Raw genomic sequence first — 15,933 nt, 5'->3', positions numbered from 1 at the left:
TAGCTGAAACTGAAACTGAAGCGGGACCGGGGTCTCGGGTAACTGGTGCAAGGGGAGTGGTTAACTCGGTGACCTGGTCAGCGAAATTGGGCGAAAAGGGCAGCCAGACTAAGCCCAAGCAATGCTCTTTAACGATGCATTGAAATGGACAAGTTAGTGGGGGGCCACGCCCATTTATATTCCTATCCCGCGGCCCATTGAAATGTCAGATGCAGATTCCATCGGCATGCGAAATGGCCAATTCATCAAATCGAAACCAATTGCAACATCTGTAATCTTTTAATTAATATTTGACTTAACGTATTATTGCAGCCGGCGGTAGCTTGCAGCGAGGGGGCACTAATCAAATGAAGTTCGCATTGCTAATTCACATAAATTACGCGGAGGAGAACCGATCTCGCGCCGCATACGCGGCGTATGCGCAACGCCCATTTGCATTTGAAACTCGTTGCGCATACGCTACGTGGCGCAGTGCAAAGAGAGACGGCAGCTCTTCCGATTCTGCCGCTGTCAGGCACTACTACTGCTGCTGCTCCGCCCGCTCAGAGTGATCCAACTGCTGCTCCTCCTGCCCTTCCTGCCCTCTAGCCGCCTCTGGGCTGCACTGCATCTCGCTGCGGATGCTGGCGCTGCCGTTGCTGCTTCTGCTTCAGCTTCGGCCGCTGCTGCTCCGAGTGAATGCGATTTTGGTATAAAAACGTTTGTGGCAACTGCAGCCAAGTCAAAGCACTTTTGACGAGCCTCCCAGCGCAGTTACCGATACAAAGTCGCGAATTCGAAGTGAGTCTCTGTTCTAATTGCGGTGCGGTGTATCCTTGAATAAGGATTCTAATTTTAAAATGTTAAAATTAAACACAAATAAATGCCAGGACATAAGGATACTCAAGGAAACATAAGACAAACCCGGATGTCATATTAGTTTCTTTCAACTATGGATCATGAAGCTGAAAATCACAGGATATATATGAAATCCTTTTCATTAAATTTCGTTAACTAGAAAGCTTAATCATTTTTACAATAAAGGATTCACAATCCACTTATTGGAAAATCTTAAATTACTTCAACAAAAATACCTATAAAAAGGATTAACTCTACATTTTTATAAGGAAATTCCCTTGGTATACATTTATTTTAATCATATCCAGTTTAAAGGATTTCAATGTATTAAGAAACAGGAGAAAACGTAGGATAAGAGGGCTTAACTTACCTCTACAAGAACCCATTAAGGACTTTATAACATCTCCATATATGGATATTTTTCCCACGACCTTCGATCATCATAATCAACATGATTGCGCAGAACTTTCAAATCGTAAAAGACAATCTCAGTATATCGGATGCTAATTGCCAAGCAACGAGTTTGACATTCAAAGACATCGATGCCGCCGCCGGCAACTCAATCGGGCGCCGCAAACACTAAACACTAAGCACTGAGCACTAAACACTGAACACTGAACACCGCACCTCATCTGCAATACTTGGTTATGACTCTATTTAAGTCGGTGTCTCCTCTCCACGTCTTCCACTCCACTTAAAGGTCATGACGCTCACCCACGCCTCCTTCGTAGCCGTCGCCGTGGCCCTCTGCCTGCTGGGCTCCATTCAGGCCCAGCCCCAGCGTGGACTGCCTCCGCAGCGTGGTAACTCCTTTGATGCGAATGCGGTGATCCTCAAGCAGAACTTTGACCTCAATCCCGATGGCTCCTACCAGTACAAGTGAGATGAAACTCCAAGATCTCTTAGTTATCAAGACAAAAGTTCTAATTACATATTTACTTCCCTTACAGCTACGAGACAAGCAATGGAATTCGAGCGGATGAGGCTGGTTATCTCAAGAATCCCGGCACTCAGGTGGAAGCTCAGGTAGGCATACTTCTAGGCGCTGTCTTGAGACACTCTGGCATACTTCGTGGCGGAACTCTTTTCAGGTAATGCAGGGCTCGTACTCCTACACCGGACCCGATGGCGTCGTCTATACCATCACCTATATTGCTGACGAAAATGGATACCGCGCCGAGGGTGCCCACATACCAACACCGCCACCAGTTAACGCTCCCCGAGCTCCTGGAAGGTTCTTCAAGTAAATTCCGTATCAGTGATTCTACGTAATTCTTCATCGTTATGCTCAAGTTGGCACTCGTTTCGTTGTGGGCCAGCCAAACTGGCCAAAAAAGGGAGGTGAACCAGAGGCAATCAGAGGAGAAGAGTGAGAGCAGCTGCTCCTGAGAGGACCATCATCCCATTCCATCCCATCCTCTCCCATCCATTTTCCAAAACTCCTTCCCCCTTCGTGCTTCATCTGTGCATTTCTACAACCAATTAAGTTTCCAATTTCCAATCTACCATCAACTTAGTGCTAAAAAAAACTGTGTGTGTGAGATAAACATTTGTAAAATACGTAAATTCGATTGTTAAATGTCGTAAAGCAAGGCAAGCTCAGCAATAAAACGAATATTGCACATGAAATCGAGACTTGAAGAGTTTTTTAGGAGAAGGATCGCAGCATTGTGATGTAGGACATGGCCGTGCGGACAATCTGAAAAGGGGAAGAGTTAATCTATAAGGATTATTTTCTCCTCTAAATAAATATTACCCACCGATGAGAAGGCCTCCATATTGGCCTCAAAAAAGTAACCAGTGATGCGAAAGCCGTGATGGGCCCTCATCATGCTGATCAGCAGGGACCGACAGATCGAGGTGGAGGCTCCTCCAGCACCCAAGCTCTCGTGCCAGGGACTGTCATAGATGGCCCACTCGAAAAGGGCACTCTCCGTCTTCAGATTCTCGCCGCAGTAGCAATAGATGTAGGCCTGAATTATAATGGTGGCTATGAAGGAGGCATAGTACACGCCCTCGGTTTGGGCAAAGGTTATGGAGAAAAGGTAACCCAACATGCACAACTGCAGCGAGGAAATAAAGAACTGGGCACAGATAATGGGTTGGTAGCAGAGATTCAGGTCATTGCACATATCCAAGCTGGTCTGGTACAAGGCAAAGACCTTGTTGAGCGTGGCCTGTGATTTCTCCAGATTTTCACCCTTGAACCTCACTACCTTGTACTGGGCAATCTTGAAGAAGGCGCACAGGTTGCTGGTGAAGGAGCAGAAGATGGTGTCCAGGCTAACAGCCGGCAGGACCACACCAGTCGAGGCAAAGGCACTCCAAACGAAGCTGAGGGCATAGTTGCGAAGGATGTGAATGTCCCAGGGAAAACTAAAAATAGAACAACTATAAAATATATAAAATATTTTTAAATATAGTTCTTATAACCCACAGACAGGGAAAGGGCAGCTCTGGCTCAGCATGTCCTGCCAGCCAATAGCTGAGACCCATTCGCACAAAAGGCAGGACACTGTTCAAGGCCCAGGCCAGTAGGAAACAGGTTCTGAATATGCTGCACATACGCTGATCCTGTTTATTGGCCTCATTGATGATATCCGCATACTCCCCGCCCTGTTCCGCCTCTACAAAAAAGAAAATTAATCCTTAAAGCTAATGACACAAGGAGATTGAGTTTAAATCCGAACCCACCATTGCCCATCAGCAAGCGAAACTTTACAATTAAGCGCCTGAAATCCTTGCGCAAGTAGAGAATCATGCTGAACTTGAAGAGTCCCAGAATGGTGATCAGAAGGGCTACCATGGCATCCGCCAGCAGCATCACATTCTTCCAGTTATGGATCACGGCTGCCAGGATAAAGGGAAAGATGGCCGCTATGCCAAACACATTAATGGCCCTGTAGGGACGCTTCCACATTTCCTGCTTGTCGCTGAACAAATCGAATCCCAGCAGGGCAATGGTGCTCTTTTGGACTTGCAAGAAATTCTCCATGTCGTCTGTTTTTAAATCGGTCTCAAACTAAGCACGAAATCCTGGGACAAGGGGTTTTTAAAAGGATTACCATGACTTGGAGAGGGATTTTAAGAAGCGAATGTTTAGATACCCTAAGTCCCCAATTAATTAGACTGGAACTGTAAAACCTATACGTTAAATATGACTGCCAACTTCTGCTCCCAGCGGATATTCCTTTTGAAAGACTATAATTACAGGTCAGGCACCTGGTACCTCCTCCACTTGACACCTCTTCAACAAGCATACCGAATGACAATCAAATTATAATGCTTTAAATGTTCTTTATTGACGAATTGACATCCGTGGGAGTCCGCTTGGCCTGAGCACACAGCACATCAAAGGCGTGGTCAGGCGATGACAGCTCGGCTGGATATCCGGTGGAAGTAGTGACAGCTTATCGGCCATATCCCCATCCACCCCAGCCGCCACGTCCGTAGCCACCCCAGCCGCCACGTCCGTAGCCACCCCAGCCGCCATGGTGATGATGTCCCCCCCAGCCGCCGCCACGTCCATATCCTCCCCATCCTCCATATCCTCCATATCCTCCCCATCCTCTGGCCTCTCGGGCTCCATCGTTGGCATGATTAGCTCCCTGATCGGCGACATCCAGGAGTCCAATCACCTGCTCGTTGTCCGGCTGGGCATCGTCCGCAGCGTAGGCATAGGCCAGGCAGAGGACGGCGATGAGGGCCACCAATGTTAGACGCATCTTTAGATTTGGATTTCGATTCGATTGATTGCTGGAGAAGATCTGAGTGCAACTGATATTTGGTGGTTACGGCCAGGGGCCTTTTATTTAAATCCGAGAGCCATGAGTCGTCACCGACGTTCCTGTTCTCGTACGCATCAATAAGCCAAGCTCATCTGCCTCTCCTGCGCTCCCTGCACCCCGCCTAGCTCACCTGCGGCCACTTTTGTTAACAAATATACCTGCCAAAGGTGCGATTGCACTCGTGTTTGTTCGTTTGTGTGACTGTTTAGGGGCTTTTTCGACCAGGTTTCTGGCTGTGCCTCTGCCATGTCGTTATATATTTCACCACACAATTATTACACTCTTTGTTGTTCTGTCAGTCTGCCTTCTAATTTTGTATATTTTTTTTTTTTTTGGTTATTTTTTGCTGTCATTACTGAATCATTTCAAATTTAAATGTCTCATTTCGCGAAAGTTGTCGGGATGCTGCTCCTAAGTGGATTCATACATAGATCATTCGATTAGCCTAAACAATTGGGACCAGTTTTGGGGTTTTACGATTCATTTTTTGACTGGGGCCCAGAACTGCCAGATTAACGTCAAACCGATGACCCATTAGAAACTTTCCACTTGTCAACTAAGCTGTAATTAAACGCAAAATAGTAGTAACTAACATATGTATATAGTTTTTAGAGTTTTACTTGCAAATCGACATTGAGGAGCACCCCCAGAAGTCAATCATATTTATATTTGGTTTAACTTTATTATTTCTATATCTGGTTTACCCAACCAAGGAAAGCATCGTTGAGAAATTACACCTCAAGTGTTCACCAACTATTAATAACTATATTCTAATCAAAATAAACCCACTTTAAGTAAGTCAAATGGCTTAATTAATCGCCACTGCCATGAATATTTAATAAGGATTCATATGGAAATGAGCTCCCGATTGTTTAATGAATGTCAAGAGCAACTTGTGTGCTCTAGACTCGAAAAAAGTAAACACTCAGGGGATTTACGAGTCTAAGGCATTGAACCTGAGCTGTCAATACAAGTTCCTCCGAATATCCCAGGCGTCGTTTGATATTTTGCTAAAAATCAAATAAAAACAATAATTGACCCGTGTGAGTGTGCGAAAAAAACACGCCCCCTAATATATGGTTTATAATTATTTGGATAAACTTGAGTTCCCCCCGATTTGAATAAGCAAAACTTGAGCTTTGGGTTCTCGAAAGCTGAAGCTTTTATATTTATTTAATTATTTTTAGGTTTGTGAGAGTTATCGTATCCTAATAGGGCTCGTGATTTTGTTGAAAATTCATTTATAAATGCTAGGAAGAGCAAAGGTATTTCTTAGATATTAAATTAAAAAGAACCTATTTATTTACAAGTTCTTTAATTATTTTAAAAACCACATTCAGCAATTATAATATTATTTACCAATCATATTCAATTTGTAAAATCAATAAAGTCAATTTTAAACCAAATTAAATATATTAAAAAGATCTATTTGTCTTTTTTTTTACTATATAAAGAGCAAGTTAATTAATGTTAATCTTAATCCAAGATTTTAATAGTCAACATATAATATAAAATAATTTCCTTACCTTAATGCGTTCTTAAGTTCAAAAACAAACTGACATATTTTGTTAAATGCCCTTAAAAAAAGACAGACATTAAGTGTTTCTTGTTTTTCAATGCTCTTTTATTTCAAAATATTTCAAATCGTGAAATACAATTTGTCAAATTAAATTTTATAGCTGAAGACTAGCTAATGATAATATTTGTGCCCATGGTGGTGTCTATAGTGGTGTCCATGGTGGTGTCTATAGTGGTGTCCATGGTGGTGTCCTCGGTAGTGTCCATGTCTATATCCTCGTGCCTCACGCACTCCAGCCTCGGCATGGGCCTCTCCCTGATCGGCCACGCCCAGCAGGTCCTTCAGATTGGCTCCATTATCCTCCAGGGCAAAGGCACAGGCCAGACCCAATAGAACAACGACAGACAGCAGGATCAAACGCATCTTGTGGATATAGATTTCGAGTATTGAAGTAGCTTGAAGGAGCTTGCTTAAACTCAGGAAGCGACTGTCTAACAAGAGACTACCACTAGTAACTGCACTTTAACTGATATTCAGAGCCACCTTTTATACCCCACAGAGTGCCATTTTCCGTCAATTAATTAAAATTGTGCCCTTACCCAATAACTATTCCACATTGCTTGCTAATAACAAAAAATTTACATGTATAAGCAGAGCAACCACAATCAAAACAAGTTAATTTTAGTTAATATTTAAAATATATAATAATCATTTTAGTAAGTCTTTTACTACAGTTAAAGCTAGGGTCGTTTTGTGTTATTTAATGTCTTATTATACTTTTGTAAGTCAGTCATTAATTTTGCGTTATAGCGCTTCTTGAGTGAATTTCCAAATTGATTTTATCCAAAACAAAAACAAGAAAGGACGCTAACTTCGGCACGCCGCACAGTAGCGCCTTTTCTCATTTTACGTTGCAAAAATCATAACTTCTGAACAAAATAAGATAACTAAATAATTTAAACGCCATTTGATTGTTAATTGTTGTAAAATTTACATATGTATTGGAAAATCTGCCACGCCCACTCATTCGCCTTTTTAAAGGGTATCAAAGTAAAGAAATATTTTTTTCTCAATGAAGACAATTTTTTAAAAATATTTTTTATTTAATTTTTTATCTTTATTTTTATGTATTTGCTCAGATAAAAATAATTTGAAAACTGAAAAAAATTTTTTTTTTTTATTTAAACGTGTAACCGACACGCGCTACAGTTAGTATATTTTATGGTTAGTATGAAGCTGAGTCGGTATTTTGGTATATTTAACCCTGAGTAGTTTTGGTTTATGCTGTTGCATTTCCGGGGACGCAGCTCGACGCAGCAGATGTAAGTTGATTTTGGTCCAGAATAGATCCACAAAGGTCGTAGTTATAGTGTGTATAGTGGCTCAGCCCATCCAAAAAAGATATAGACTACTTTAGCCAAAAAAAAGTGAAAAAAATGGACACCTGGCAGGTAGCGATTTACCTGTGCAAGCCCTAACCCAATTCTCCTTTTTTTTTGGATTGGGTTATAGTTTATGAATGTGTCTATTATTTAAAGCAAAAATCATGGCGATAGGTAATATAGGTTTTGTGTAATTTTACCTGAAAGTCAACAAATTTTTCCTTTTTTTTTCTTATGATGCAAAAATGGAAACAAAGTTCAACTTTGAATGCTCATATCTTCTACAAAAAAATCCGAAAATTGATTTTACAGCAGATTCTGAATCCATGGGAAATTTCCTGTCGAATAAGTATGGTTAAAATCATTTTTGTGACAACGACTTTTTCGATTTTTGCAACGGCTTTTGTTCGAGAGGCGCTACTGTGCGCCGAGCAGATTGGTTTTGATGTTTATATTATAGATTTAAATGCTGAAAACACTCACAAAACAGTTTCATTACATTTTACCTATGTATACTTATTATGTTTACAGTTTGACAGTTACAGTTTTACATTCCCAGCTTTATATATTTTATACATCTACCGATCGCTTCTATGGCCGCTATAAGATATAGCTGTCCGATTTTTATGAAATTTATACCAAAATTCTAGAATAATAAAAAAATCGTATATCTCAGAGTAAATAAAAATGCGTTGAAAAACAACGAAGCTATAATTTTATTTCTATTAATTTCCCGATCGTTCCTATGGCAGCTAAATCATATAGTCGTCCGATTTCCATACAATTTTTACCAAAATTTTGAAATAATATAAAATGGCCATATCTAAAAAAATTATGCAAAAATATTTAAAAAAACAGCAAAGTTATAATTATTTTTCTAAAAATTTATCGAACATTTGTATGGCAGCTATATGATATAGTCGTCCGTTGCGACATACATATATAGCAGTGAGAGCATATAGAAGACTATATGCAAAGTTTCATTCAGATAGCTTTAAAACTGAGGGACTAGTTTGCGTAGAAACAGACAGACGGACAGATGGACAGACGGACAGACGTACATGGCTAGATCGACTCGGCTGTTGATGCTGATCAAGAATATATATAGTTTATAGGGTCGGAAACGTCTCCTTCACTGCGTTGCAAACTTCTGACTGAAATTATAATACCCTGCAAGGGTATAATAATGCGAAAAATACGCCCCCTAATTTATGGTTTATAATTATTTGAATAAGCTTGACTTCCACCCGATATGAATAAACAAAGCTTGCGCTTTGGGTTCTCGTAAGCTGAAGCTTTTATATTTATTAAATTATTATTTATTATTATTATTTCTAGGTCGATGAAAAGCTCGTCTGCTAATCAGGCTCTTGGCTTTATTTACAATTCATTTTTAAATGCTCTGAAAAGCAAAGGCATTTCTTAGAAATTTCATTAAAAAGAAGCAATTTATTTACAAGTATTTTAATTAAAGAAACTATTCTAAATTCTGTATTTGAATCCGTTTTTAAATTTCAGCAATTATAAAATTATTTACCAATAACTTTCAATCTACTTCATTTCATAATTATACTTCTTGGTTTTGATATGTGTGTTTCTAACTTAAAAAACATTACTTAGAAATATTAAAAAAATGTCTTAAGAACTTTAATTAAAAATTAAAAGAATGTTAAAAAACAAGTAACATTTAATGTTAGTCTTATTAAATGTTACTTGTTTTTTAACATTCCTTTATTTTAAAAATGTCAAATCATAAAACACGATCTGCCAATAAAAGTTCAGAGCTGTAGACTAGCCACGATATCTGTCTCCCCGGTGGTGTCCACCGTAGCGTCCACCGCGGCGTCCACCACCACGTCCATGTCGGCCTCCATGTCTATATCCTCGTGCCTCACGCACTTCAGCCTCGGCGTGGGCATCTCCCTGATCGGTCACGCCCAGCAGATCCCTCAGATTGGCTCCATTATTTTCCAAGGCAAATGTGCAGGCCAGACCCAGAAGAACAACGACAGACAGCAGGATCAAACGCATCTTGTGGATATAGATTTTCAAAATTGAAGTAGTAAAGGTTGATTCTTAGTTCTGTGGATCTCCCGAAAAAGTCAGGAAGCGAATCTCTAACAAGAGATTACCACCAGACTTGAACTGCTGTTACACTCCAACTGATATTTCGAGCCAGCTTTTATACCCCACAAAGTGTAATTTTCCGCCAATTAATTAAAATGTACATATGTGCCCTTACCTATTCCACATTGCTGATGATGAACCACCTGTAAACCCTGTGCCGAAAACCCCAATATACTTTTATACTGCAGTGTTTTTGGGTGAATTTCCAAATTGGTTTTTGCCAAAATAAAAATAACAACATATGTAAACCCCCTTTAAGTGAGCCTTTAGCCTTCAGGCTTAAATTATCGTTATTGTCATAAATATTTAATAAGGATTCATATGAAAATAACTCCCAATTGTTTAATAAATTTCAAGAACAACTTGTCTGCTCTAGATTAAAAAAAAAGTAAACTACCTGGGGATTTACTAAGGCATTGAACCTGAGCTTTCATTACAGGTTCTTCCGTATATCCCAGGCGTTGTTTGATATTTTGATAAAAAATAAATAAAACCTTTAATTTCCTCGCGTGTCTGTCGCGAAAAAAACACGCCCCCTAATATATGTTTTATAATTATTTGAATAAACTTGAGTTCCACCCTATTTGAATAAACAAAGCTTGAGCTTCGAGTTATCGAAAGTTAAAGCTCTTTTTTTTATTTAATTATTAATTATTCAAAGATCTGCAAGAGGGCTCGCCTTCTATTCAGGCTGTTGGTTTTGTTTATAATTAATTTTAAAATGCTGACAAAAGCAAAGGTATTTCTTAGAAATTATATTAAAAAGAAGATCTTTCTTTGCAGGTTTTTTAATTTTAAAAACTAGAAATATAGAAATATGACTCATATTAAAAAAAAAACCTTTACAAATTTAAACAAAAACATTTTTTTTTTTCTATTTATAGTTTTATTTCAAAAATATCAAATCATCAAATAGAATCTGGCAAATAGAAGTTGATAGCTGTAAATTAGCCATGATAATATCCGTGTCCACCGCCGTGTCCGCCGTGGTGTCCACCGTAGTGTCCACCGCCATAGTGACCACCGCGTCCGCCTCCATAATGTCCATGTCCATATCCTCGTGCCTCACGCAGTCCAGCCTCGGCGTGGGTCTCTCCCTGATCGGCCACGCCCAGCAGATCCCTCAGATTGGCTCCATTATCCTCCAGGGCAAAGGCACAGGCCAGTCCCAAAAGAACGACGACGGACAGCAGGATTAGACGCATCTTGTAGATATAAATTTAAGTTATTGACGTAGCTTGAGAGCTTCAGAGCTTGATTCTTGGTTCTTGGCAGAGAACGACTGTGGATCTCCCGAAAAATCCCGGGCCTTTTATTTGGCCAACGAGCGTCATTCCAGTTTCTTGTTTACTATTTGGGAATAGACTTGTTTACGCTGCACAAAATTTAATGTTTCCCATGAAATTTGAAGGCAATAACAAATGAAGCGGCTATTGTTATGTGGTTTTTTGAATTTGACATTAAAAAAGCTTCCTTAAGCTTTGTTTTTTTGTCAACTAAATTGCGCTTTAGTTTTCACCTGAGAGCTTTTTAGAGAACTTGAACACAAAGCTGCTGATACTGTGGGAATCGTTTTATTCAAAAAGTTGTAGCTGTAGCTTTTGGGGAAGCGACTGTCTACCACCAGTAGCTGGAACCGCTGCTCCAGGGCTGGTAGGAGACTCTCCAGCTCCCGCCCCAGCCTCCGCTGTGTCCTCCTCCCCATCCTCCACCCCATCCCCGGTTCCAGCCACCTCCCCATCCGCCGATGCCTCCCCATCCTCCCCAGAGCCAGCGGCGAGATCTCGTTGCCTCCCCCTCTTGTGGCTGATCAGCTCCCAGATCGGCCATATCCTCCAGTTGGTTGGCAGGAGCTGCTTCCTCACCAACAGGCTGGGCGTTAGCAGCCCCCAGAACTGCAACAAACACCAAGAGATAGAGGAGCTTCATCTTGGCCAGATGCTTTAAAGGTTACTACTCTTCAACTGATATTCTGTGCCGCCTTTTATACTTTACAAGAATCCGTTTTCCGCCCACTAATTAGAATTGATGTGCAACTTGCAGACGAGTAGAAGCAAAGCCCTGACCCAACAAGTTTTCCACATTGCTAACAAATAACAATAAATTTATTAAGCACAATTTACATGGATTAGCAGAGTAACAACATTAAAAACTATAAAAAGTTGGTCTATAAAAAGCAGAGAAATAAATGTGTAATTATGGGAATACACAAATGGTTAGATTAGTTCAAGTTTCAAATTAAAACAAATAACAAAAAAACGTAAAAACAGCAACACATTTAGTTTTATCAAACAATAACAACAATTTTTTAATAACAAATAACATTATTTATAATTATTTGTGATAGAGAAACAAATCTAGCAAAAAAAAAGAAAAAAAATATATATTCCATTTTTTTGTTAAGTGTTGAAAAATATTTTGTTTTGATGATTAAAAAATCCATCTTGCTGTACTATTTTCTCATCAAAGTAATTTCAATAATAAAATTTGTAAGCTGAATATATTTACTACTCAATGAAAGGTAAGAATGATAAGTTTTTTCAGTGATAAAGTCTTCTTATAAATAAAATAACTGTGACTTATTACCAATAAAAATTGAATATGAAAAAAGTTATGTGAGACGAGCCTCGTTAATACTGACATATTTATGGCCTAGCCCAGCAAGCCGAGTAAACCGCTCAGTGCTTGGGTATTACCGCCCACGCCGGACGCACCAGTGCCGCCTCCAGCGCCTCCATTAGCCAGCAGGGGACGCAGACTGCTTCCTAGGGCCTGGCCCAGAAGACCCGCTAACTGGGCTGCCTGGGCTTGGGATAATTGTTGATTACCAGCTCCTGCTCCCACTCCCACTCCCGAGCCCACTCCCAAACCAGAGGTTGAGGGATTGTAGGCAGGAGAGCTGGAAATGCTGGCCGTGCTGCCGTATCCTCCCCCGTAAGAGGGATAACTGGACGTAGAAGCGGCACTATAGCTTGGTCTGTATCCATAGTAAGGCTGTGGTCTCTGGTATCCTCCGTAGTTGCCAGGATATGGCTGGGGTCTCTGGTATCCATTGTAGTTATAACTGGGTCTGTACGGATTATAGCCATATCCATAGCCCGGGTAAGCATAGTTATAGCCATAATTGGGATACCCATATCCATAGTTGGGTCTGTAGCCATAGCTGGGATAACTGCTGCCATAATACGAGTCCAAAGGATCCGATTGGGCTCCTCCTCCAGCTGCGGCTGAAGATGAGCCACCTGAAGGCCTAATGGGTGCAGCCACGGGATAATCGAAGAGCGGACCACCACCACCGCCTAGCAGGAGGGGTGTCAGGAGGCCCAGAGTCCTGCCCTGCGGCCGATCCTCGCGGGATTTACTCTTCTGCCCGAGGGCCGCCGTCGAAAGGAGGAGACTCAGCAGAGCCAAGCGCGCGGGTAGATACATTACGGAAGACTGAAGACTGGCCGAAAAACCCAATATAGTTTTATACCGCAGAGTTCTTGGGTGAATTTCCAAATTGGTTTTTTGCCAAACTGAAAATAACAACCAAGAAGACCTTCGCCGGCGCCAAATTCAAATAAAAATCGCAGGCCGAGCGGAACAAAAACCAGAACGTCATCAACTGGTTGGCTCCACGCCGTGCTTTCACGCCCAGTTTGCGAGTCGAGATCGTCGTCTTAACTTGGCCCAAGCTACACCCGACATTGACCTTGCCGAAAGTTGGCCAAATAAGTCAGTCAATCTGTTTCACACCGTTAACTCGATCGCTAACTTCCGCGGGTTTTTTTTTGGCTTAGTCTTTGGGCTTGTTGTTTCATTCAATAAAAATATCGCCAATATCTGGGGGCGTTTCTGCAAAGCCTAATATTTGCTTAGTACGGATATAATAATAGTTTGTCAATAGCCAAGTTAATTAGCGCCTGGAGATCTATTCACCCCTGAAAAGCAGCTGCATTCCACTCGATCTTTGCTTGGCCAATTCTGAATCATCTTATACGTATAAGAGAGCAGGTTCCCCAGAGATTCCCATGTGTTACCAGGGCCTCCCAGACCCCTTTGAATTATAATATTCGCACTAATTGAAGACCGTTTCACCAGACATGGAAATCTTTGGTTTTTAATTTGATTAAAACCGGCTAGACATTGGCCAGTTAGTCAATCAAATTTGGCAAATTAATCAAAGCATGTATAAAAAAAAAAAAATATTATTAAAGATATAATTTTATGGGGTAAAAATGGGAATGCTGGTGAAATAGTACTTAAACGTGGGAGTTTTCTTAAATATTAAAGATATATAAATACTAAAGCAAATAATTCTTTAAAATAATTTAATTAAATCCTTATCTCAAGATTCTCCTAATTTCTTTAAATTATTAAAGATCCTCAAACATTTCCACGGATTCTATTTAAGCTTTAGGAGGGATTCTAAAAATCATTAGAAATATTTTAGTTCTATGACATTTAAGTTATTTTACTAAGAAATACCTCTTTATCATTCATTATAACACAAGACATCTGACAGTTAATGCATACCATTTGCCAGCTTAATTAACAATTACTACTATTTACTACAATAAAAGGGCGTAATGTATTTTTGTAATGTCGAAAACAATATTTAAAACCGGTTAAGACCCATTGCTTTGATATAAGATTTCTTTTTAATGAAATTTGTTACGTTTATTTCGTTTTATTCGTTCATCTGTCGATAATCATTTTGGTTTTGCGTTTATTATTTTGATTTTTTTGAATGACTTGAAAGCCGGGCAGTAAACGGGTTTGACTTTCTCACATGATTTTTTATCTTTACTCCCAAACAGAACCCTCACTGCGGTTTGTAATTACCGTGCTTCCCCCAAAGCTATAAAAAACAGACACCAATCTCTGGGCTAATAAAGTAAAATCCCTATCGTAGTGTGCAGTTTATTTACGGCGCAAAATTTGTCTTTCTTCGGGTCAGTGATCACTAAATAGCGGTTGACCATGGAATTCGATGGGACTTAGAAGTGGGATAAAGTAAACCCCCAGTCTGGGGGCCCGTCTTAAATGTCGTAGACCTGCAGAAATAAAGGAACATTAAGAAGATATTTAAAGTTTGTTTAATTAACTAAAAGAATATATTTTAAATAAAAAATATGATAGCAGCAGATTAATTGATTATTTTGCCTAATATAAAATTTACAAAATTATTTTTTGTTTAAAACATAAAATTAAAATATTAATATGTTTTGATAAATTGTTTTATGAAATATTTATACAAGTTCTTAAGTATAATAAATATGCTTACTTTAAGGTTTTTATATTATCACAATCGTATTGAAAATTCTTCTCACTGTTCCCTTTTTTTCTTCAAATAACTTTTTATTTACAAAAAATCCTAGAAAATAATTTCGGGGTGTTTTTAAGGTATCAATTGACGCGTCTGGGATTTCCGTTGACCTCAGGCTTTTGGTGAAGTCATCATCATGGGATAATTGCCTGGCGGCAGTAACTAATGATGCTTGGATCTAGCCAGACTTACTCTCACATCGTCTCCAGAACACTGGCTCTTCAGGCGGGACCTCCCCGGATAGTATCAAAGGTATATAAGATCGCAGTTTTGATCGTTTTGGAGCTAGAAAGTATTTGACTGTCCAATATGAAGCTATTTGTACTGATTGTCGTCGTCTTTGCTGCGATCTTAGCGCTGGCCATCGCTCACCCCGTCCAGGAGGAACCACATCAGCTGACCCTGGAGGATGCCGAGGCGCAGCCGGGAACCGATGAAGGAGCCGGTGTGAGGGCAGCTCGTCACTTTGGAGGCGGTTGGGGCCGTGGGCGTGGAATCTGTTGTGGCGGCGGAGGCGGTGGCTATCGTCCTGGCGGTTTCGGTGGATTTGGGGGCTATCCCGGCGGCGGAGGCTTCGGCGGTTTTGGAGGATCCAGTGCCTCTGCCTCAGCTTCAGCATCATCTAGCTCCTGGGGACGTTAATCTCTATAATTTGTTTGACTTTGAATAAAGCCAAAAATAGATGGAGATAAAAACAAAAACAGAGTTTAATTCGAGCGTTAATCGAAGGGGTTTTAAGGGTGTAAGGGGCGTGGTAGATAGCTTACGCACTTCACCAGATATAACCAATTCATTCATACTACGCAGGCAATGGAAACCGGTCGCCAAACGCTAATCGATGAGTGACAACCAAAACACAGTCGAAATTCTATTTTTTCCCACAATTGCGAAATCTTCCAGAGTAAAGATTCCACTAGAAAAAAAGACCATCTGGACCATAAATACCTGGTTATTTATGGTGGTTAATTA

At 40.3% G+C, this 15,933-nt stretch overlaps 7 protein-coding genes across 7 annotated transcripts; 2 read left to right on the top strand and 5 right to left on the bottom strand.

Moving 5' to 3' along the window:
- The first annotated feature begins 729 nt into the window (after nucleotides 1-729).
- Cpr47Ea (Cuticular protein 47Ea) lies at nucleotides 730-2,466 on the top strand. The gene is made up of 4 exons (XM_017171599.2): nucleotides 730-780; nucleotides 1,538-1,716; nucleotides 1,788-1,863; nucleotides 1,929-2,466. Exons 2-4 carry the CDS (start codon nucleotides 1,541-1,543, stop codon nucleotides 2,082-2,084), a joined length of 408 nt encoding a protein of 135 aa, XP_017027088.1. The 5' UTR covers nucleotides 730-780; nucleotides 1,538-1,540; the 3' UTR covers nucleotides 2,085-2,466.
- Nucleotides 2,398-3,832, bottom strand: Or47a (Odorant receptor 47a). The gene is made up of 4 exons (XM_017171625.2): nucleotides 3,532-3,832; nucleotides 3,275-3,464; nucleotides 2,598-3,213; nucleotides 2,398-2,536 (listed from the first exon to the last, which is right to left on the bottom strand). Exons 1-4 carry the CDS (start codon nucleotides 3,830-3,832, stop codon nucleotides 2,486-2,488), a joined length of 1,158 nt encoding a protein of 385 aa, XP_017027114.1. The 3' UTR covers nucleotides 2,398-2,485.
- A 282-nt stretch (nucleotides 3,833-4,114) lies between these two features.
- Nucleotides 4,115-4,959, bottom strand: LOC108078048 (neuropeptide-like protein 32). The gene has a single exon (XM_017171611.3). The coding sequence runs from the start codon at nucleotides 4,560-4,562 to the stop codon at nucleotides 4,248-4,250; it is 315 nt and encodes a 104-aa protein (XP_017027100.1). The 5' UTR covers nucleotides 4,563-4,959; the 3' UTR covers nucleotides 4,115-4,247.
- Nucleotides 4,960-8,955: 3,996 nt separating this feature from the next.
- On the bottom strand, nucleotides 8,956-9,671 carry LOC108078055 (uncharacterized). The gene has a single exon (XM_017171619.3). The coding sequence runs from the start codon at nucleotides 9,555-9,557 to the stop codon at nucleotides 9,318-9,320; it is 240 nt and encodes a 79-aa protein (XP_017027108.1). The 5' UTR covers nucleotides 9,558-9,671; the 3' UTR covers nucleotides 8,956-9,317.
- Nucleotides 9,672-11,211: 1,540 nt separating this feature from the next.
- LOC108078021 (uncharacterized) lies at nucleotides 11,212-11,606 on the bottom strand. Its single transcript, XM_017171581.3, has one exon. The coding sequence runs from the start codon at nucleotides 11,580-11,582 to the stop codon at nucleotides 11,271-11,273; it is 312 nt and encodes a 103-aa protein (XP_017027070.1). The 5' UTR covers nucleotides 11,583-11,606; the 3' UTR covers nucleotides 11,212-11,270.
- Nucleotides 11,607-12,285: 679 nt separating this feature from the next.
- LOC108078075 (prisilkin-39) lies at nucleotides 12,286-13,082 on the bottom strand. The gene has a single exon (XM_017171646.2). It carries the CDS (start codon nucleotides 13,080-13,082, stop codon nucleotides 12,306-12,308), a length of 777 nt encoding a protein of 258 aa, XP_017027135.1. The 3' UTR covers nucleotides 12,286-12,305.
- Nucleotides 13,083-15,241: 2,159 nt separating this feature from the next.
- Listericin (listericin) lies at nucleotides 15,242-15,669 on the top strand. The gene has a single exon (XM_017171597.3). It carries the CDS (start codon nucleotides 15,274-15,276, stop codon nucleotides 15,604-15,606), a length of 333 nt encoding a protein of 110 aa, XP_017027086.1. The 5' UTR covers nucleotides 15,242-15,273; the 3' UTR covers nucleotides 15,607-15,669.
- The last annotated feature ends 264 nt before the right edge of the window (nucleotides 15,670-15,933 follow it).

The sequence above is a fragment of the Drosophila kikkawai genome, chromosome 2R (assembly GCF_030179895.1).
Source record: "Drosophila kikkawai strain 14028-0561.14 chromosome 2R, DkikHiC1v2, whole genome shotgun sequence".
Classification (NCBI taxonomy): Eukaryota; Metazoa; Arthropoda; class Insecta; order Diptera; family Drosophilidae; genus Drosophila; species Drosophila kikkawai.
The sequence above is the reverse complement of the archived record's forward strand: the minus strand, read 5'-3'. Positions and strand labels throughout refer to the sequence as shown.